Source organism: Neomonachus schauinslandi, chromosome 3 (genome assembly GCF_002201575.2).
Source record: "Neomonachus schauinslandi chromosome 3, ASM220157v2, whole genome shotgun sequence".
NCBI lineage: Eukaryota > Metazoa > Chordata > Mammalia > Carnivora > Phocidae > Neomonachus > Neomonachus schauinslandi.
Window position 1 is genome coordinate 165,190,685 of NC_058405.1, and position 22,152 is coordinate 165,212,836.

Below are 22,152 nucleotides of genomic sequence, written 5' to 3' on the forward strand. Positions count from 1 at the left end.
TTTTTTTTTGTTTTGGGTTTTTTTTTTTTTTTTTGCTTTTGTTGCCCTTGGCTGAGGAGACAGATCCAAAGAAATATTGCTAAGACCAATGTCTAAGAACCTACTGCCTATGTTTCCTTCTAGGAGTCCCATGGTTTCAGGTCTTACATTTAAAAGTCTTTATTTTGAATCTATTTTGTATTTGATATAAGAAAATGGTCCAGTTTCATTCTTTTGCATGTCATTGTCCAGTTTTCCCAACACCATTTATTGAAGATATTCTTTTCCTCATTGTATGTTCTTGCCTCCTTTGTTGAACATTAACTGAACATATAAGCATGGGTTTATTTCTGGACTTTTCTAGTCTGTTCCATTAATTAATGTGTCTGTTTTTGTGCCACTGCCATAGTATTCTGATTACAATAGCTTTGTAGGATAGTGGGATATCAGGGCATGATGCCGTCAGCTTTTTCTTCCTTCTCTAGATTGCTTTGGCTCTTCAGGGTCTTTTGTAGTTCCATACAAATTTTAGGATTATTTGTTCTAATTTTGTGAAAAATACCATTAGTATTTTCATAGGGATTCCGCTGATTCTGTAGATCAGAGCTAGTAGATTTGGATAGTACGGACATTTTAACAATATTAATTCTTCCAGTCCATGGTATGTCTTTCCATTTATTTGTGTCATCTTCAATTTCTTTCATCAGTGTTTTACAGTTTTCAGTGTATAGGTCTTTCATTTCCTCAATTAAATTTATTCCTAGGTAATTTATTCTCCTTGATGCAATTGTAAGTGCAATTGTTTTCCTCATTTCTTTCTGATAGTTTTATTAGTGTATAAAAATCCAAGAGATTTCTGTATATTAATTTTGTATCCTGCAACGGTACTGAATTCATTTATTAGTTCAAATAGTTTTTTAGTGGCGTCGTTAGGGGTTTCCATATACGGTGTCATGTTATTTGCAAATAGTCACAGTTTTACTTACTCTTCTCCAATTTGGATGCCTTCTATTTCTTTTTCTTAAATGACTGTTGTGGCTAGGACTTCCAATACTATGTTGAATAAAAGTGGTGAGAGTGGGCATCTTTGTCTTGTGCCTGATCTTAGAGGAAAAGATTTTAGCTTTTCACCATTGAGTATGATGTTAGTTGTCAGTTTGTCATTTATGGCCTTTATGATGTTGAGGTGTGTTCCCTCTATACCCACTTTGCTGTGTTTTTATCATAAGTAGATGTTTAATAATTTTGTCATGCTTTTTCTGCATCTATTGAGATATAATTTTTGTCCTTCTGTTAATGTGGTATATCAAGTTGATTGATTTTGTGGATATGGAACCATCCTTGCGTTTCTGGAATAAATCCCACTTGATCACTGCATATGATACTTTCAATGTATTATTGAATTTGGTTTGCTAATATTTTGTTGAGGATATTTGTGTGGATGTTCATCAGCAATACTGACCTGTAATTTTCTTTTTTTAGAATGTCTTTGGTTTCGGGATTAGGGTAATGCTGGCCTCATCTGAGTGCATTTGGAAGTGTTCATTCTCTTCAATTTTTGGGGACTAATTTGAGAAGGATCAGTGTTAATGCTTCTTTAATGTTTGGTAGAATTTACCAATATAGCCATCTGGTACTGGACTTTTATTTGTTGGGAGTTTTTTCATTACTGATTCAATTTCAGTATTAGTAACTGGTCTGTTCAGATTTTATATTTCTTCTTGATTCAGTCTTGGAAGACTGGGTGTGTCTAGGAATTTATCCTGACCTTTGATTCTAATGTAATCCAAGGTGCTATGAGTACCATGTAGTGGCCCAGGCCTGAGGACCAGGGCATCAGGTTTCTTGCATAAGCTGTGTTCCTCACAAGCTGTGTCATCTCAGGCAAGTCTTAAACCCATGTAGCTTCAGCTTCTTCACTGTTTAATAAAGATGAATGAATACAATGTCTTTAAATATCTTTCCAGTTCTGTGCCTCAATTAATAGATTTTGGAGTTGAGAAAATTGATTGGTGTGGCAACCTGTGTGTCTTTGTCTAGAGGCTTCTATGGCTTTTATTAATGGGGACAATTGTGCTGAATATCACAGTAATGAACTATCCTCTTATATATACAGTGATGAATTTTAGATAGGTAGATGGGAATAATGGGATGAAATATTTCACATTGGTAATCTCTGACAAAGTCTAATATCTTTAACTGCTGTCAGTTCACAGCATCTGGATAAATGACAGTGAATGGGAAACAACAGTGGATTATGGGCAAGCAGATAGGTACCAAAGTGTTGATGGTCAGAACCCTCCCCTACCAACACACATACATTACCCAAACAAAACTCATGGTGCTTGCTAGCAGTTTTTCTCTGTCTTATGTGATACTATGCAATCTTTTGTACCCTAAAGGGAAGAAACAACCAGTTTATTCAATTAACATTTAGGATTGTCCACTATATACCAAGCACTGTGCTGGGCATCAGGTAGATAATTATGAATAAGATAGTCCCAGTACTGAGTTCAAGGAGCATTAAGTCAACTGAGGAAAAGATATATAAACTGATAACTGAGAATGATAAATTATGCACAGGATACATCCTTTTAGAATGGCCTAGCATGTTGGATCCCAACCGTGGCTGCCTATGAAAATCACTTGGGGTGGCTCAGTTGGTTAAGTGTTTGCCTTCGGCCCAGGTCATGATCCCAGGGTCCTGGGATCAAGCCCCACATCGGGCTCCCTGCTCAGGGGGGAGTCTACTTGTACCTCTCCCTCTGCTCCCGCTAGTGCTCTCTCTCTTGCTCACTCTCTCTCAAATAAATAAATAAAATCTTTTAAAAAAAGAAAAAAATAAAATCACTTGGGGGAGCTTTTAGAAAATAACAGGGCATAAGCATGGGTAGAACCCAAGATCAGTGTTAAACAAAACAAAAACTCTCCTGGTGATTAGTGCAGCCAAGGTTTAGAACCACTGGCCTAATATCTAGCTCACTGGGAAAGTCCTTCAATTAAGTACGCATTATTGGACAAATCCTAGAGGCTAAACCATTCATCCTTCCACTCATCCATCTATCCATCCAATACTGATTAAGTACACTATGTGCCGGTCCCTGTACTAAGCCACTGAAGAAAGGGCATTGAACCTATTAAAGTCCTTCCCCCATGGAGGCCTCGGGCAGGCATATGCTAGTTTGGAGTTCTCCTGGGAAGTATGACAGGCTCTGAAGAATTCTGCTGAAAAGCCCTGTTTCATCCACAGAAATGAGAATAGACCTAGTGCCAAGGCCCTTATATTCTGGGAAATACAGTACAGTACCTGAGGCTGAGCTCCCTTCCACTCTAATGCTTCAGGGTCGAACCTTTGGTAGGAAGTGGGTGCACATTCTAAGCCCAGCTGGGCAGGATATAGGGCAAGTGCCTACTCCTCCAAGTGAGAATAAGCTTCCCTATCACAGAGAGGCTCCCTGTTGTAGAAGGTGGACCACTTCCATTTCCAAAAACACACATATAAGACAGAGATGATCAAGAGATCTATTCCGCATGGCACCCTTTAGTATTAAGCGCCAATAACAGTAAAAGGAGCCCACAGTGGGCTGGGCACTTGACATACATCATTTCATTTAATTCTCAGAGCTGCCCGGCATGTTAAATACAACCTCCATTTTGCATAAGAAAAAACTGATGCTCAGAGGCAAAGACTAATTTGCCCAAAGTCACAAAGCTGGGATTTAAGGCCAGGACTTCCTGACTCCAAAGGCCTGTTTTCCTTCCACTTTCTTGAAGGTGGGGGTAGAGGAAGGAGGGAGGGAGGCAGGCTGGCCATCTAATTTAGCTATACAGCGCATGTCTCTTCCAGGTAGATGTTTATTACTGTTTAGGCCAGTAGCAATATAGAGCCATTGGTGCTTTTTTTAAGCAGGAAAGTGACATTGATATACTTTGTCATGCCTATTTTCTGAAGGCAGTAGAGAAGGTGGACAGACTGCAGGCAGGGATAGTCCTGACAGGTATTTGAGAGTCTATTCTAGGATAACCACAGGAGGATGGTGGGGGAGGGGGGCAGGATAGATAATACAAGAGACCTTTTGGAAGAAGAACTGACAATGTTTAGAATTAGTGAAAGAGGGGGCGCCTGGGTGGCTCAGTCGGTTAAGCATCTGCCTTTGGCTCAGGTCATGATCCCGGGGTCCTGGGATGGAGCCCCGCATCGGGCTCCCTGCTCGGCGGGGAGCCTGCTTCTCCCTCTGCCTTGCTGCTCCCCCTGCTTGTGCTCTCTTTCTTTCTCTCTGACAAATAAATAAATAAAATCTTAAACAAAAATTCGTGAAAAAGGAGAGGGGAAACAAAGGTGACTGATGTATCTAGCTTGGGTGACAGGATGGTGATGTCACTGGCCTACACAGGGCAGGCTGTCAGGGAAGGGGATAAAAAATTGAGTTTCATAAGTGCTGACTATGAAGTGCTTGTAGGCAGGGCAGGAAGTATGGCCCTTGGAAATGTGGGATGGGAGCGATATGGAATACTCAGGGGGCACTGCTGCTATCAGCACAAAGGTGACAGTTAAAGCTGTGGGAATGGATGCAATGGATCTAGGAGGGAACGGGAAGGGGGCTGAGCAGGGACAGAGGTTCTTTGTCGTTATTTGTTTACTTTGTGCTGCCTGGAATTCTCTGAAGTATACACTTTGCTGTTCTGCAATTTTTCTCCTGCTTGAAAAATTCTGCTTTGAAAATAACCAGGATGTTCACATGTACTTGGGTTTCTAACATTTCCTCTATTTGTGAAATGTTTGTACCCTCATACCCTTCACTTGGTTACCCCTAATGTTAACATCTTACACGACCCACAGTGCATTGACCAAAAACTCAGAAATGAAGCATTAGGTAAATTATAGACTTTATTCAGATTTCACCAATTGTTTTACTAATGTCCCTTTTTTCTATTCAAGGATCCAATCTGAAATACAACATTGCATTTATATATATAAATAATTTATAAACATATAAAAATATAAATATATATATTATAATATATGTAAATGCAATGTATTCCAGATTGGATTTATATATTATAAAATATATATAGCTTTATATATAGATATATATAAATGTAAAGTTTAAGCATTTGCAAGAAATTGAGTTTGTGCAGAACATATGTGCTGAATAGGAAACCTAGGAGAGTCTTAGAGTGGGGCACGTAGGGTAGCGACGTACGATAATCTAATACAGGGACACAGGACATTTGAACATGGTTCAGTGGGAGGAATAATCTTCCAACAATGATTGCTTAATAACGAAATCCCTCAAATAAAGTACATCAAGAGCAGTGTGGCACAAGGGCTAAGACATGGAGACAGTGAATCAAGTAAGTAGGCTGGAAAATCATTTCAAGATTAGCTTCTGCCTCTTCTGTTGGTTTGTACAAACGGAGGTCAGCAGGAGCTGGGAGAAGGAAAGCAACTGAAATGGACTGTAGCAAGTACAAACACAGGGTAGTGTTCTCTCAGGGCTTTGCCATTAGTTCTTTCTGCTCTAAAATCCTAAAACCTCTATCACGGAGTACACAGGATATAAAAAATAATTATAAAATTACAAACCAAATCCTACTGGTCTACTCTTACTAGAGTAATACAGCTAGTCAGTTATCCAGTTAACATTTACTGAGTGCGTAAAATAAGCCAGGTGTTGTGTGAAGTGCTGGAGATGAATGGGTCAATGAACACGGTTGATGAGCAACAAAGAGAATTTCCATACTAGGCTGGGTCCTTCTTGCTTCCAAACACTGTTCATTAATTAACTCCTCTTCTCATAATAACTCACCAGCTTTGAACATGGTCTGCTGAAGTTATCTATGTATTTATTTAATGTTTCTGTGTATAAATATATTTCACATGTTTGTTTCCTCTCCCCCGAGAAGCACCTTATCTATGGTCTCCTCTCTACCACTTGTCCGTGTCTACCTCTATAATTTACATGAGGTCAGTCATAACAGACACAAAGAACTAGAAAATGCAATATATGTAGGAAAGATAAAAGAACTGAGCTTAGTGTGTCTGGAGAAGATGTGTCCAGGAGATATGGTGGTGGCCATAAAATACACAGGCTTTTAAGACTGGATAATGCCAATCAGCTTTTCTTTTCCCCGAGGACGGAAACTGTAGCACAAAAGCACTGAAGTCAAATATGACAATAAATTTCCTGAGAGGGAAGACTGAGAGGTATTAAAAGGTATCTCTTATAGTGATGCTTTTTAATGTAAATAAAAAAAAGAAAATATCCTTCGCAGCTCTTTAGAGGTAGGGACACACTGTTCTGCGTGGAAGAGGTAAGGGTTTTGGAGGCAGGGCCAGATGACTTCAGGCTTACTTCCCACCGCCTGCCATCTTCAAGGCAGACCTAGTTTGCAAGACACTCTTTGAATATCTCCTTTAGGCAGACCATCCACAGGGGAAGCACAGGGTAAATAACATAAAAGCCAAGCCCAGGAAAGCACCTGCAACTTCTCATTTGGGTGACGCCAAAGGCTTTTCCCTGCTGTGGTTGAGATGTACAAGTTGGCTCATCCAACCAAGCTCTTTAGCGAATGGAGGGAACGAGCAGGAACTCCGAGGAGCGGTTCCCCTTACACTATGAGTAGTAAAGGGGGTTGTGGAGAATCTGCAGGCCCAATGTGTGCTCAGGGAGCATTAAAGTGCCTCAGGCAGAGCTGATGAGGCAGGACAGGACTCTGCAGAGGATGCAGAGAAGAACTCACAGGCACTTCAGGGACTGCTGGGGGAGCCATTCATGTCTGGGAGGCAAAGCCTAGCATCCCTTAAGATAGTCATGTCAGCATTAATTTTACTATTAATGTATTCAATAAAGAATGATTATTTGCATTTTGTCAGAAAACACAACTTGTGATCATCATTATCTCCCAATGAATTTAATGCAAATGAAATCCAACCTTCCAACCTCTGTGGTTTGTCACTGTGGTAAAAACCTAAAATCAGAACCTAAAACCTGCATATATTTCATTGCAATAAGTAGACGCTGGGTCCGTAATATGCGACAGGCATTGTGCCAGGCCCTGGAGCTCTGGAGAAGACATGGTTTTTTAACATCAAAGAATATGCAGACAAGGGGGATAAACAGGCAAGTAAGCAAACAGTTCCAGTTCACAATGTGGAGTGCTGAAATCCGCAGACACACAGGTAGAGGTGAAGGAAGCCTGCAGAGCACCAGGTCAGGAAAGGCCTCCGAGAACTGCCCAGGGGTAATCTGAAGAAGTGGAAGGAGGGGTATTCTAGGCAGAGGGAGCAGCATGCGTGAGAGCACAGGGGCCAGTGTGAGGACCGTGCTTTCAGGGGACCGGCGGTATGGGCAGATGAAGGAGCTGTGCACGTGTACAAACGGTGAGGTGGAAACTGCAGGGTGTGAGCTCAGGAAGGCAACATGTAGCCAGACATGACAGGTCTTGAATACCTTGCTAAGCATCTACCTCAAAAGAGGTGGGGTGCCACAAAAGTGCAGGAGAATAACACAGTTAGATCTCTGACTTAAAAAGAACAATGAAAGCAGAAGGAGATGGGGGAAGAGACAGAGGGATGGATCACTTTTTTGGTAAGTTAGGTGTGAAATGATGGGGGTCTGAACAGAATTTAAATGGTTACCGTGGGGTTGTAGAGAGTGGGCCTACCAGGAGATAGATTTCTGTAGCAGAATCCACAGTGATGATGACTAACAGGAAGTGAAGGCCAGGAAGGAGCTTGGGATCATTCGGTTTCCAGCTAGGTCAGTAGAAAAATGGCAGTTCCATTTACTGGCATAGGGAATAAGGAAGAGGAATTGTCTTTGGGAACAGGGAGTTCAGTTGGCGCAGAGGACTGCAGCTGTCTATAGAGTGTCCAGGTGGAGTTGTCCGTGAGTCCAGGCAGGAGATCTGTGTGCCCTTAGCCTACAGGTGTTAGGTGAAGCCATGAGAATGAGCCTAGCTCGGGACAACACATATTAGAAAAAGAGAAAAAGACGGGACCCTGGCAGAACCGTATTATTTAGGGAGTAGATGCAGGAAGACTGGGAAAGAGCAGCTGATAGGAGGAAGAAAAAGCAGAAGAGCCAGCATCAGTGAAGTCAAAGAAGGAGAGATTTTCAAGAAGGAAAAAGAGGGTCCATGGCATCCAAGGCAGTGGGGAGGTCAAATAATACGAGTAAGGCCGTCACAAAGCCTGAAAAGTTTGTGCTGGATTTGGCAAACGAAATCATTAGTGACCTTGGACAGGATGATTTCAGGGGAGGAAGAGGGAAGCTAGACTGCAGAGGGGTGGAGGACCATAGATTACTCTTTAAAGAAGTTACCCTTAAAGAAAGGAGAGAAATTGGGCCATGGCTGAAAAAGGATGTAGGACTAAGAAGAGATCCTTTAAAAAAAATAAATAAATAAGAAAATGTATTATTTCAAATAAACTTTTTAACTGTAGTTAACATATTAGTTTCAGGTGTACCACAAAGTGATTCAACCTTACATCATACATCACAAAATAAACACCATAAGTCTAGTCACCATACACAGGTAATACAATATTGACTGTATTCCCTATACTGCACTTCACATCTCTTCAAGTTCTTTGTAACTGTTAAGTCTGTACCTTTTAATCCTCTTCGCCTATTTCACCCATCCTTTACCCACCTCCTCTCTAGCAACCACCAATTTATTCTTTGGGTCTGTTTTCATTTTTTGTTTATTCATGTTTTGTTTTTTAGATTCTACATATAAGTGAAATCCTATGGTACTTCTCTTTCTTTGACTTACTTCACTTAGCATACCACCCTCTGCATCCATCCATGTAGTCAAAAATGGCAAGATTTCATTTTTGAAATCAGCTTATGGTTAACTAATATTCCACTGTGTATATCTATATATATCACAGTTTCTTTATCCATTCATCCACTGATAGATACATAGGTTGTTTCCATACCTTGACTACTGTAAATAATGCTGCAATGAACATAGGGGTACATTATCTTTTTCTGTTAGTATTTTTATTTTCTTCAGATAAATCCCCAAAGTGGAATTGCTCAATCATATGGTTTTTGTTCTATTTTTAATTTTTGGAGGAACCTTTATGCTGTTTTCCATAGTGGTTGCACCAAGTACGTTTCCACCAACGGTGCGTAAGGGATCCCTTTTTTTCTACATCTTCACTAACACTTCATTTCTTGTATTGATGCTAGCCATTCTGAAAGGCGAGCCATCTTACTATGGCTTTGGTTTGCATTTCCCTGATGATTAGTGATGTTGAGTATCTTTTCATGTGTCTGCTATCTGTGTATCTTTTTTGAAAAAGTTTATCTTAGGTCCTTTGTCCATTTTTTAATCAGGTTGGTTTTTTTAATACTAATGAGTTTTTTATATATTTTGAATATTAATCCCTTATTGATTATATCATTTGTAAGTATCTTCTCCCATTCAGTAGGTTACCTTTCCATTTTATTGATAGCTTTTGTTGTGCAAAAGCGTTTTGTTTGATACTGTCCTAATTGTTTATTTTTGCTTTTGTTGTCCTTGCCTGAGGAAACATCCAAAAAAATTTCTTCTAGTGTTGATTATAACTTCTCTCATTTCTGATTTTACTTATTTGAGCCCTCTTTCTTTTATTCTTGATGAGTCTGGCTAAAGGTTTATCAATTTTGCCAGCTCTTAGTTTCATTGATTTTTTCTATTTTCTTAGTCTCTATTTCATTTATTTCTGCTATGATATTTATTATTGCCTTCCTTCTATTAATATTGGGTTTTGCTTGTTCTTCTTTTTCTAGTTCCTTTAGATCTAAGGTTAGACTATTTGAGATTTTTGTTTCTTGTGATAGGCCTGTATTGCTATGGACTTTCCTTCTAGAACTGCTTTTGCTGGGTCCCATAGATTTTGGAATGTTGTTTCCATTTTCATTTGTCTCAAGGTATTCTTTAAATTTCCTCTTTGATTCCTTCTTTTTTTTTTTAAGATTTTATTTATTTATTTGACAGAGAGAGGCACAGCGAGAGAGGGAACACAAGCAGGGGGAGTGGGAGAGGGAGAAGCAGGCTTCCCGCCGAGCAGGGAGCCCGATGTGGGGCTCAATCCCAGGACCCTGAGATCATGACCTGAGCTGAAGGCAGACGCTTAACAACTAAGCCACCCAGGCACCCCCCTCTTTGATTTCTTTATTGACCCATTGATTGTTTAGTAGCATGTTGTTTAGCCTTTAAGTGTTCGTTTTTTCCAGTTTTTTTTTGTCATTGATTTCTAGTTTCATACTATTGTGCTTGGAAAAGATGCTTGATAGGATTTCAATCTTCTTAAACCTATTGAGACTTGTTTTGTAGACTAACATGTGATCTATCCTGGAGAATGTTCCATGTGCACTTGGAAAAAATGTGCATTCTACTGTTTTGGGATGGAATGTTCTACTATATATATATCTGTTAAATCCATCTGGTCTAAGGTGTCATTTAAGGCAACTGTTTCTTTATTTTCTGTCTGGAGGATGTATCCACTCATGTTAGGTGGGATGTTAAAGTCCCCTACCACCACTGTATTACTGTCAGTTTCTCCTTTTAGGTCTGTTAATATTTGCTTTATATATTTAGGTGCTCCTATGTTGGGTGCATAGATATTTACAAGTGTTCTATCATCTTGTTGGATTGATCCCTTTACCAGTGTGTAATGTCCTTCGTTTTAAAGTCTATTTTGTCTAAAAAAAAAATAAAAAAAAAAAAAATCTATTTTGGGGGCGCCTGGGTGGCTCAGTCGATAAGCATCTGCCTTTGGCTTGGGTCATGATCCCGGGGTCCTGGGATCGAGCCCTGCATTGGGCTCCCTGCTCTGCGGGAGGCCTGCTTCTCCCTCTGCCAGTCCCCCTGCTTGTGTTCCCTCTCTCGCTATGTCTCTCTCCGTCAAATGAATAAATAAAATCTAAAAAAAAAACAAAACTATTTTGTCTGATAGAAGTACTTGCCACTTCAGCTTTCTTTTTGTTTCCATTTCCATGGAATATCTTTTTCCATCCCTCCATACTTTCAGTTGGTATGTGCCTTTAGGTCAGAAGTGAGTCTCCTGTAGGCTATATATAGATGCGTCTTGTTTTCTTATCCATTCAGTTACCTTATGTATTTTGATTGGCGCATTTAGTCTATTTACATTTATTTATTTATATTTATCTATCTACCTATTTATTTATTTATTTTAGAGAGGGAGTGCATGCTGGGGGGAGGGGCAAAGGCAAAGGAAGAGAGACAATCTCAACAATACCCTGCTGAGCATGGAGCCTGATTTGGGGCTCCATCCCACAAACTGGAGATCATGACCTGAGCTAAAACCAAGAGTCAGATGCTCAACCAATTGTGCCACCCAGGTGCCCCTAGTCATGTACTTATTGCCATTTTGTTAACTGTTTTCTGGTTGGTTTTGTAGTTGTTCTCTGTTCTTCCTTCTCTTGCTCTCTCCCCTTATGATTTGATGACTTTCTTCAGAGTTATGTTTGGATTCTTTTATCTTTGATTTTTTGTGTATCTATTACAGGGTTTTGGTTTGTAGTTACCATGAATTTCATATATAACCCCCTATGTATATGGCAGTCTATTTTTTTTTATCACAGGTATGTTTTATTTTTATTATTTTTAATTTTATTATGTTAATCACCATACATTACATCATTAGTTTTTGATGTAGTGTTCCATGATTCATTGTTTGTGTATAACACCCAGTGCTCCATTCAATATGTGCTCTCTTTAATACCCATCACCAGGCTAACCCATCCCCCCACCCCCTCCCCTCTAGAACCGTCAGGTTGTTTCTCAGAGTCCATAGTCTCTCATGGTTTGTCTCCCCCTCTGATTCACCCCCCTTCATTTTTCCCTTCCTACTATCTTCTTCTTCTTCTTCTTCTTTTTAAACATATAATGTATTATTTGTTTCAGAGGTACAGGTCTGTGATTCATCAGTCTTGCACACTTCACAGCACTCACCATAGCACATACCCTCCCCAGTGTCTATCACCCAGCCACCCCATCCCTCCCACCCCCCACCACTCCAGCAACCCTGTTTGTTTCCTGAGATTAAGAATTCCTCATATCAATGAGATCATATGATACGTGTCTTTCTCTGACTTATTTCGCTTAGCTTAATACCCTCCAGTTCCATCCATGTCGTTGCAAATGGCAAGATTCCGTTTTTTTTCTTTTTTTTTTTTTTATGGCTGCATAATATTCCATTGTGTGTGTGTGCGCACGCGCGCACAACTTCTTTATCCATTCATCCATTGATGGACATCTCCCTTAACTAATTATTGTATATAAGTTGATATTATCACTTCTGCTTTTTAGCCTTTATACTAGCTTTATAAATGGTCGACCCACTACCTTTACTATATATTTGCTTTTATTAGATTTTTTTCCTTCATAATTTTTTTTCTAGTTATGGCCTTTTCCTTTCCACTTAAAGAAGTCTCTTTAACATTTCTTATAAGACTGTTTTAGTGGTGATAAACTCCTTAAACTTTTGTTTGTTGGAAAACTTTTTATCTCTCCTTCAATTTTGAATGATAAACTTGGTGGATAGAGTATTCTTGGTTGTAGGCTTTTTCTTTTCAGCCTATATGCCTGAATATATAATGTCACTCCCTCTGGCCTGCAAAGTTCCTACTGAAAAATCATCTGATAATTTTATAGGTACTCCCTTATATGTAACTAGTTGCTTTTCTCTTGCTGCTTTTAAGATTCTCTCTTTAATTTTTGACAATTTTAATTATTATGTCTTGGTGTGGTTCTTTTTAGGTTCATTTTGTTTGGGGCTCTCTGTACCTCCTAGACCTGAATGTCTGTTTCTTTCCCCAGATTAGAGAGGTATCAGCTATTACTTCTTCAAATAAGTTTTCTGCTTCAAAAAGATTCTTAAAGTTGGGAGAGACTTGGGCACATTTATATGCTAAAATGAAGGTGCTAGTACAGGAGAAGCTATAGATAGAAAAGTAGGGATAACTGACAGAGCCTAGCCCTGGAATGGCCTAGAGAAAATTGGATGGGGACCCAGCTGGAAGCTCTTTCAAATATACATATTTGCACACATATGCACACACACATCTCCTGTATTTTCTTGATTTAATTGCTTCAGGTTTCTACTAAAATGTTATATAAAAGGTAGTTACTAATTTTTCCAGTGTTCCCTCTAAAAGTCAACATATTGGGAACCCAAAGCTACAAACCACCTGCAAGTAATCTAATTTAGCAGTCCTCTGGTAAACAGGATCTTTGCTACAGAAAGAGTGCTGCTTTTTGCTTTCTGACAAGGCTACTGTGTTTAGGGTTTTCTGTGATTAAGTGACCTTACTGCACTGCAGGGCTACTGACCATCAGATCTGACAGCATTTCTCCAGCAAGCCAACCCTGAGAACAGCTCTGCTCATGCCAATGCAAGTTCATCTGGTCAGTCCTGACATCAGAGCCAAAGGACAAATGTGTTAAGGGAAACTACATTACTGGCAGGTAGCACTATCAAATTCTCAGATACCAAAGAACGATGAAGAAACCTGCTAAAGAATCATGGAAATCAAGTAGCACAATCATTTCTAAGGCCAAAGTTTTCTATTTTACCAAGAAGGTAACTTAGGCTTCATTTATAGGTTGCTCGAATGAGAAAGGTGAGAAAAAAATGAAAATTAACAAAGGAAAAAGGTCATACATGATTCAGAGTCCTTAATATTATGCAGTTGGTACTTGGGGTTAAAAAAGTAAGAGATAATTGCCTAAGAAATCAAAGGCAATGGTCTTTGCAAGAAAGGTAGGGGTCCTCATTCCATTTTGTACTTCGGACACTGAGTCAAATAAATGAAGATTCATTTAACTCAACTAATTTCTGAGGACTTCAATTCAGCCCCCACCAAGGTTTGATGCTCATGAGAGAAGAGGGACTAGGTCATAGATCAGACTCGGAAGTAAGCAGACATCTGGCAGGATTTTGTAAGATTTAATAATATCACCATTTCTCTGAAGCTCAGTTCTTGGAGGTGCACAACTGGCATTTAAAAACCCAATGATTAAAATGTGAAGAAAAAGTTTATAATGGAAATATGTTAGCACATGTAAGAAGTTTTAAAGAAAAGACCCATCTAAACACACACACACACACACACACACACACACACACACTCACCCCACCAAAGGAAAACCTCCAATTTTGATTCTAAGTCAGAACTGTCTAAACGAAAAATAGGGATAGAAGAGCATAAAGAATAATTTTAAAAAGAAAACCATTTACTCAGGTAGCATTACTGTGTTTTCCAAGAATATGTGCTCTGGGTTGGGTAATTTGTGCTGAGTTGAGAGGCTTGCAATAGCACCCACACTGAAATCAGTACAAAGCACCGTGAAGCATCCCCAAGGAGAGGCAATTTGGTGTTCTTGATATGAGCTGCAAACTCTTCCTGAAATCGCTACATTAGGCTGAATGTGGACAGGAATCATATGTCTAGCCATGCTCCCAGCTAATGGAAAAACAATTTTAAATCAAAGGCAGATATTTCGATAGCAACCCATGTAGAAGAAACAAGCTTCGATCATTTCTCTAGATACCTCATTTTGCTAATCTCATTGGCTGAAAAAGTAGCAAGATTGCATCAGACATTATATCTTGGCAGACGGTTATGGGAAATAAGGGCCTCTTTTACCTGCTCATTCAAAAATTGTGCTTAAGTTTCTTAGTAACAATCTAAAGCCTGGAGTAGGAATACTTGGAAGTAATTTTGGTTGTGATTATTCTGGGGTCTGATTATAAGAGTGACAGACTGTATCACAGTTATAGATCCTAGCTGAAAGTCGTAGAGTATTTTTTAACAGTTCCAAGAACTAACACTTTTTTGTTGTCCCTTAGAAAATGATTTTAGATAATTTCTGTATATTTCATTTCCTCAGAATAAGATAAAATCACTTTTTAACTTTCTGAAGGAATTCAGTAAATAAAAAGCTATATGGACATCATAATAAAATTAATACATAACTTGCCAGGATTCTTTTCACAGATTATTAATCTGTTTAGTTTTGAATGACATTGTCTTTTATAGACAGTCTGTAACACCCTTTTAGAGTGTTGATATTGGCATATGATTTGGTAAATAAGATCCCTGAAGAAAATGAAGGGGGAGGAGCTATTAGATCAGGTTAGATGACTTGAAGACCTTAGAAGTTCTAGAAGTCACCCAAGGGAAAGGGAATTCTTAAAGTAGAATGAGAACAGTTGCTTTCATGTGTTTTAGTAGTTTTTGAAGTCCTGATAGATTCATAATTTGTTGAGACTAAAGCCCCAACTGCAGCTAATGACGCTTTTAATCCACTAACTTGAAAAATAAAGCCACAAAATCTAAGATTAAATCTTACAAAGAACAAAGAGTCCTATTCATTTACTGAACCTAAGAGTTATCTATACACTTAGAGTCCTGCTAATGCTTATTCTTCTAAAATTCAACATTAACTAGTCTTTGTTGGCTAATAATTGTACAATTAGATCTCAAATTTTGCTTATAAGATAGTCCTCCCACGCAGGTCAGGGACATGCCAAGTCATGTCTGTATAGATTGTGTTTTAAGAATTAGGCTGCCCTAAGAGATGTCCTAATAAGCCAGCCTCCTAAATTAAGCGTATTCAATTCCCAACACCATGCAATCTTTTCTCTTTGTGACAGATAACCCTTATACCTAATATATCCGATTTTTTTGGGGGGGGAAGTGGGTGGGGGAAGAGGATGTGTTGCTATGAAATGATCTCTCTCAGTTTATTATCAGTTCATGCATGCTTTTGGGTACACTAAGTAATATCCTCATTTACTTTTTCCAAGATCAATGTTATGTAGGTATGCTCACACATCAAAGCACCGTTTTTATTTAGTGAATCATGCTTAAGACAAATATTTACTGGCATAAAAAGATGTTCACAGTATACCAAGTGCAATGATTGGGTTAAAAGTAGTATGTACAGTATGAAACCATTTTAATGGGGAAAAAATAGTCTGTGGAGGAAAAAGTCTGAAAAGATATGTACCAAAGTGGTTAAGATAACGGATGGCTTTATTTTTGTTTTCTATAATGACCAGTATTTTTTTGTAGTAAGAAAAAAGTAAGTTTGACCAAATAAAGTGGGTGGAATCTTGGGAACTATTTTATTCATTTAGCTAATTTGTTCAACAAATATTGATTAGCCCTCACTATACATCAGGTATGGGTCTAAGCCCTGGGGATACAGCAGTGAACAAAACAGATAAAAAGCCATGACCTTTCGTAGCTTAGATCCGGTGGGGAAAGCAGGCCCCTGCATATGGCTGCAGAGACTGAGCAAAGCACAGCCTCCATATCCATGCATGACGGCCCAAGAGACGGAGACAGACAAAATACCATGTCATATGGTAATAAGCAAGAAAGAAGACAGGAAGTGTGGGGGTGGAGGGAGAGTCAAGGATACTTCATTAAGGTGACAGTTGTGTAAAGATCTAAAAGAGGTAAGGAAGCAACCCTGCAGTTATCTGGGGAGAGGAAAAAAACAAGGACAGACCTGCTCAAAGACCAGAAAAGGCCGGTGTGACCAGAACAGAGGAATGAGGGGACAGGCAGTGGGAGGAGGGCAAAGAGGTGACTGAGGAGGAGACCGTACATGGCCTTGGCTTTTACCTGGAGTGAGAGGTGAAGCTATTCGTCTGGATGAGGGGTGACGTCATCTAACCTACACATGAGCTCTAGCTGTAGTTTAAGAACAGACTGAAGGGGGAGACCAGTTACGGCACTAAGGCAGGGGAAAGAGGCCAGTGGCTGGGACCTGGGTGGTAGCGGTGGAAGTGGGGATGAGTGGATGTATTTTGAAGGCGAACCCACCACAGGATTGGCTGAGGCACTGGCTGTGGACACGAGAGAGAGGTGTTTGGCGTGAGCAACAGGGCGGCTAGAGGTGCAGGGGCCGGTCAGCTGGACGAGGTGTGCAGCAGGCACGGTTCGCAACAGCAGTGGGCTCAGGAAGATTAGTTCTGCCTTGGGCATATGGAGTTTACGATGCTGGCGAATGGCCAAAGGACATTACAACCTTTGTACTTAGCCTCCCCTCAACTCTCTAGAAAGACAGCTTTCCCCGGGGCTAACAAAGGAAGGAGTGGGAAGAGAATCTTGGTAAATCAGATGACACTGATAAGGACTGGTCGAAGAGCTGAGCAAGCTGCTAAATTTGGCAGTGCCAGTCTGATGGGATACACATCCATACACTCATTTTTTTTTTTCCTGGTACTCACCTGGATAAATTAATAAAAATGAGAATCTTGGGCACCTGGGTGGCTCAGTTGGTTAAGCGACTGCCTTCGGCTCAGGTCATGATCCTGGAGTCCCTGGATCGAGTCCCGCATCGGGCTCCCTGCTTGGCAGGGAGCCTGCTTCTGCCTCTGACCCTCTCCCCTCTCATGTGCTCTCTCTCTCTCATTCTGTCTGTCTCAAATAAATAAATAAAATCTTTAAAAAAAAAAATGAGAATCTTTATGATAGAAATTTCTCACTATTTGGGAAAGCTGATATTTCAGTGAGAACTAATGCTGAATATAATTATAATTTCGAGAAAAATGTGAGACCAAAGACCAGAAAAGGTGGTTTTTTCTTTTCGAAAAGAATCACGTTTGTTGTTCTCTTGATACTCCCAAGCTGAGCTGTTAAACAAGCAGGACCAAATGTTCCCCAGTGTAATTCTGTCCTAAGCAACTGGGAGAACAGGCATACTATTCCCTATTGGCCCCCAACTAGCGTTGGAGAGAAACTAGTTTTAAATTTATCTCACAGTAGGAACTTTGGATTCACCAGGTACCCAAGTCCCCAAACCACATTAATTTCTAGAATGTCTTTCCCTGGACTAAATGGTGTACTTTAACACTCAGAAGAAAATATAGGACTTAAATTTCTGAAAGCTAGTCCAAATAGCTGGTGTCAGTCTGATGATATATTTTCAGCAGTCCAAGGTAAAATGAGGAAAAGATAATAGAATGAATTTTAAAATGTATTTTATTTTTTTTATTTATATTTTTAAAGTTTTTTTTTTTTTAAGATTTTATTTATTTATTTGAGAGAGAGAATGAGAGACAGCACAAGAGGGAAGAGGGTCAGAGGGAGAAGCAGACCCCCCGCTGAGCAGGGAGCCTGATGCGGGACTCGATCCCGGGACTCCAGGATCATGACCTGAGCCGAAGGCAGTCGCTTAACCAACTGAGCCACCCAGGCGCCCTATTTTTAAAGTTTTTATTTGTCAGGCAGAGAGAGAGTGAGCACAAGCAGAGGGAGTGGCAGGCAGAGGGAGAATTCTGCAGGCTTCCCACTGAGCAAGGAGCCTGATGCAGGACTTGATCCCAGGACTCTGGGATTATGACCTGAGCTGAAGGCAGACGCTTAACCAACTGAGCCACCAGAGCAGAATGAATTTTAAAATCTCTTTGATTTTAAAAAGCTGTTTGATTTGAGATCATTTGCCTTTTTAAAAAAATTTTACTATGTTCTTTCATGAAATGGTGAGAAATAGGCGGTAATGTTTATTTTGGTAAAAAATATACATATATATATAACAACCCTATAGACATCTCCATTTTTTTTTTTTAAGATTTTATTTATTTGAGAGAGAACATGAGTGAGAGAGCAGAAGCAGGGGGAGCAGCAGAGGGAGAGGAAGAAGCAGACTCCCCAATGGGCAGGGAGTCCGATGCGGGGCTCGATCCCAGGACACTGGGATCATGACCTGAGCCGAAGGTAGATGCTTAACTGACTGAGCCACCCAGGCGCCCCAGATATCTCCATATTCTTGTTTAAATTTACAGGTCTGTGAAAAGGGAAGGTCTGGTAAATGCCGACCTAGAGAAAATGTACTCGTTAACGCTAACCAGTTGTCATGCCTTGCTCTCCTAGGCTGACTGAGCAACTGTGAGCATAGGAGTGCGTGTGTCAGCAAGCCCACCTTCCCCCTCATTGGGACATCACTGTCTGCCACCTCCCTGCTGCCTGCCTTCTCTCTCTTCTACATGACCTCAGTCAAGGCTTTAGGAGAATTAGAAGTGGTTCCTCTTAAGAGTCTAGAGACCTCTGGCCATCACCACCACCAAGAGCAAATGTCCTGGGGAGAGCTGCAGTGATCTGGTTCTGGGGGGGGGGGGACACTCTGCTGCTAACCAGCTTTGTCACCTCAGGCAAGTCACGTAGCATCTCAGAGTCACAGCTCTTTCTCTTCTTTCTAAATACCCTCTGTTTCCTGTAAGGAACAAACAATATATTTATGGGAAAGCACTTTTTAATTGATAAAACCTTAATTACCTTACATGGGCCCAGGTACCATCATAAATAAATGAAATGGGCTGGGGAGAAGAAAACAGGGCCGCAATGTAGTCTCTACTGAATGACCCTGGGTTTGGGGAGAACAGGAGCAGGACAGACTGTGCACAGTGGAGCATCCAGGATCTAATGCTGACTGTCCTCAGCGACACCAGGGGGCTTCATTGTGTACACATGAAAACTCCTGGTTATTTAAATGTTAGCAACTAATTCACAACTTTAAAAGCCAGGAGACCATTCCTGAAAGGCCCAACAAAACATGTCTGAGGGCCAAATTTGGCCCTGAGGTGCCTGTTGGTGACATGTGATTTACACACACATCCTACCGTTCCTGTTGTTCAGCAGGATATAGAGGGCTGGGACCCCCTACCAGTTCTTCTCATTGTCCCTCCCAAAGACTTCCTTCCCTAAGGCTGCTGATGTGGTTGTGTCCTTACAGTGCTAAGATTTTCCGGAGAGTTCTTCATGTACCTTCATGTGTGGACACTGTAAATAACTCTTCTCACGAAAAGTTAACTGGGCCTTAAACCAATCCAACAGGGTCACCATCTGGAAGTCCTCAGGAACAGTGGATTGTCAGCACTGTAAACATTTTAGACTTCATGGAAGACACTGACTTTTTCTAAACTAATCATCCCTGCCAGTCAAGATTTGCAATATGGGTTCAAGAACAAGGCATTCATTTAACAACAATAACAGGAATACTGAGGATGAAGAGCGGGCGGTCATCATAATGAAAGGCCTAAAAGCAAACTGTGACTTCCCTAATAAGGCGACAACCAAAGTTAGCTCTCTGGTGGGGGTGCACCAATACGATTAATCAGTCTGTTTTCAGTTTTCTCACGACAGCAATATTAACAGTTTGCTTTATTCTGTTTATATGGTGCTGACAGGTCTTCAGCATGTTGGGCCTCCTTGCTGGAGATTAATGGCTACTCCTATACGGAGGTAAAAACCAGGCAAGGAGAAAACGCCTTTCACAACTAGATGAGATCTGGCTTCTCCTGCTCTCTTTTGTTCCCTGCTGCACATCAAACTCCTCTCTCTTAATTTCTATCAAGGTTACACGAGATTAGTTGTATCTAGGAGCTTCTTCTCATGTTTAAATTCCACTTTAAATGTTGTGTCCCCAAGTGAAACAAAAACAAAGGGAACCTTAAATATTACTTCTGGATAAGTTTATCATTTCTCTTATCAAGGGTGCAGTTGGCTCATTTTGTTTTTAAAACACCAGACTCCTTATAAAGGTAAAAGATAGGTAAGAGATGACCTCTGGTGACAGGAATTTCAGCATCTATGGTTATTTAGTGCATACTTTAAGAAGAAGGCAGAAATGATATTAAGTATGGCCCAGCTGCAAGAAGTATGGGCATCCCAGAAAATCTTAGACCTACTGCACTAAATAGTCCTCTATTTCAAAACAAAAAGATTTGAAATAACTCAAGACCAGCCCCCTGTAAGTACTGCTTGTGTACTGGTATCCTTTCCTCTGTGCCAAGGTGGGAAGACATGGTAAGCCCAAACGTTATTTTAACAGCATATATAGAGAAACGAAGATAATTTTTCTTTTTTTTTTTTAAATCAGTGTGCCTCCTCTAGGGTTCTGTAGGAATCTCATTCTTTGGTCTTAGGGAACCTCCTGCCCCACCCATTTTTATGCAACAACTGCATGAATAAGTATGCATCAAATACCCAGGAACCTCAGATCCTTGGCCAGGGTGAGCTCTCCAATCCACTTCCTCCGGCTCACTCCTCTCCTGACATAGGAACAGGAAAAGGGGACTGATTCCAGTAGACAGGGCATCAGGGGCGGCTTTTAAGTGGAAACTTCTAACAAAGATTTTTAAAGCCAGAGATAAGAACATTCTAGGATAATAAAGCAGTATTAATAATAGTATTTACTGAGTGCTTACTATGTATAAGCACTATTGTATGCACTTCAGTTGTAAAAAAAAAAAAATTTAATTCCCACGACAGAATGCATTAAAGGAAGTTAAATCGTGTTTGAAGTACAAGATATTTGACAGTAGACCAATATACTGGACTAGATTTGCACAGATCTTGAATTCTATACTTAATAATCTGCCTGACATGAAGGTTCAATGGGAGAGGGAAAAAACTGATGTGAGGCTAGTCTGAAGGATACTGCAATAGTCCTGAGACTCCAAGCCAGGGTGGTACATTGAAAGTGAAAAGGAGAAGAAAGATTTGAGACTTATGCCCAAAACACAACCAACTAAACTTTTTTTGACTGCTTTGATTTTTTAGTTCATCTATTCATTCATTCAAGAATTATTTTTGAGGGTTGCAGATGGGTGAGTCACTGTGCTAAAGGACATCTAAGGAAGAAATAAAATCCAAAGATTGACTCCTTCCTCAAAATTGGGCTACTAGCCATTATTCAGTGGTCTCAAGTGACACCCCAGCAGACATCTATCTGTCCATCCCTTCCTCCTTCCTTCCATTCAAAACTTACTGAGCTTTGGTCATGAACAAGTGAGGAAAGAAAAAAAGACCACTGTCTTCATTTTCATAGCCCTAGGAATATCTTCTTTCTAGAACTTCCATTCCTTTTCTGGTGGTCTGGCCATAAGGTGCAGGACATGGTGGTAAACCACCAGAACAGCATAGGTATTCTTAGTCATCCAAATGAAGAGAGGATCTATTTACTTTCTAAATGTATGCCCTGATGTGGCATATTTATCCAAAGCAAAACATCGTATCAGAAAGGTATCTAGAGGCACGCGTCTGGGTGGCTCAGATGGTTAAGCATCGGCCTTTGGCTCGGGTCACGATATCAGGGTCCTGGGATTGAGCCCCGCATCAGGCTCCCTGCTCAGCG

The 22,152-nt window shown here is 40.3% G+C and overlaps 1 protein-coding gene across 3 annotated transcripts in view; it reads right to left on the reverse strand.

Moving 5' to 3' along the window:
- Positions 1 to 22,152, reverse strand: part of PLEKHM3 (pleckstrin homology domain containing M3) — a 153,761-nt gene that overhangs the window by 72,974 nt on the left and 58,635 nt on the right. Inside the window, exon 5 of one of the 3 annotated variants that reach the window (XM_044913708.1) lies at positions 19,164 to 19,230. The exons of the other annotated variants lie outside the window; for them this stretch is intronic. Coding sequence (XP_044769643.1) covers positions 19,164 to 19,230 — 67 coding nt within the window. The remainder of the gene's footprint in view (positions 1 to 19,163; positions 19,231 to 22,152) is intronic. 3 annotated transcript variants of the gene reach the window in all.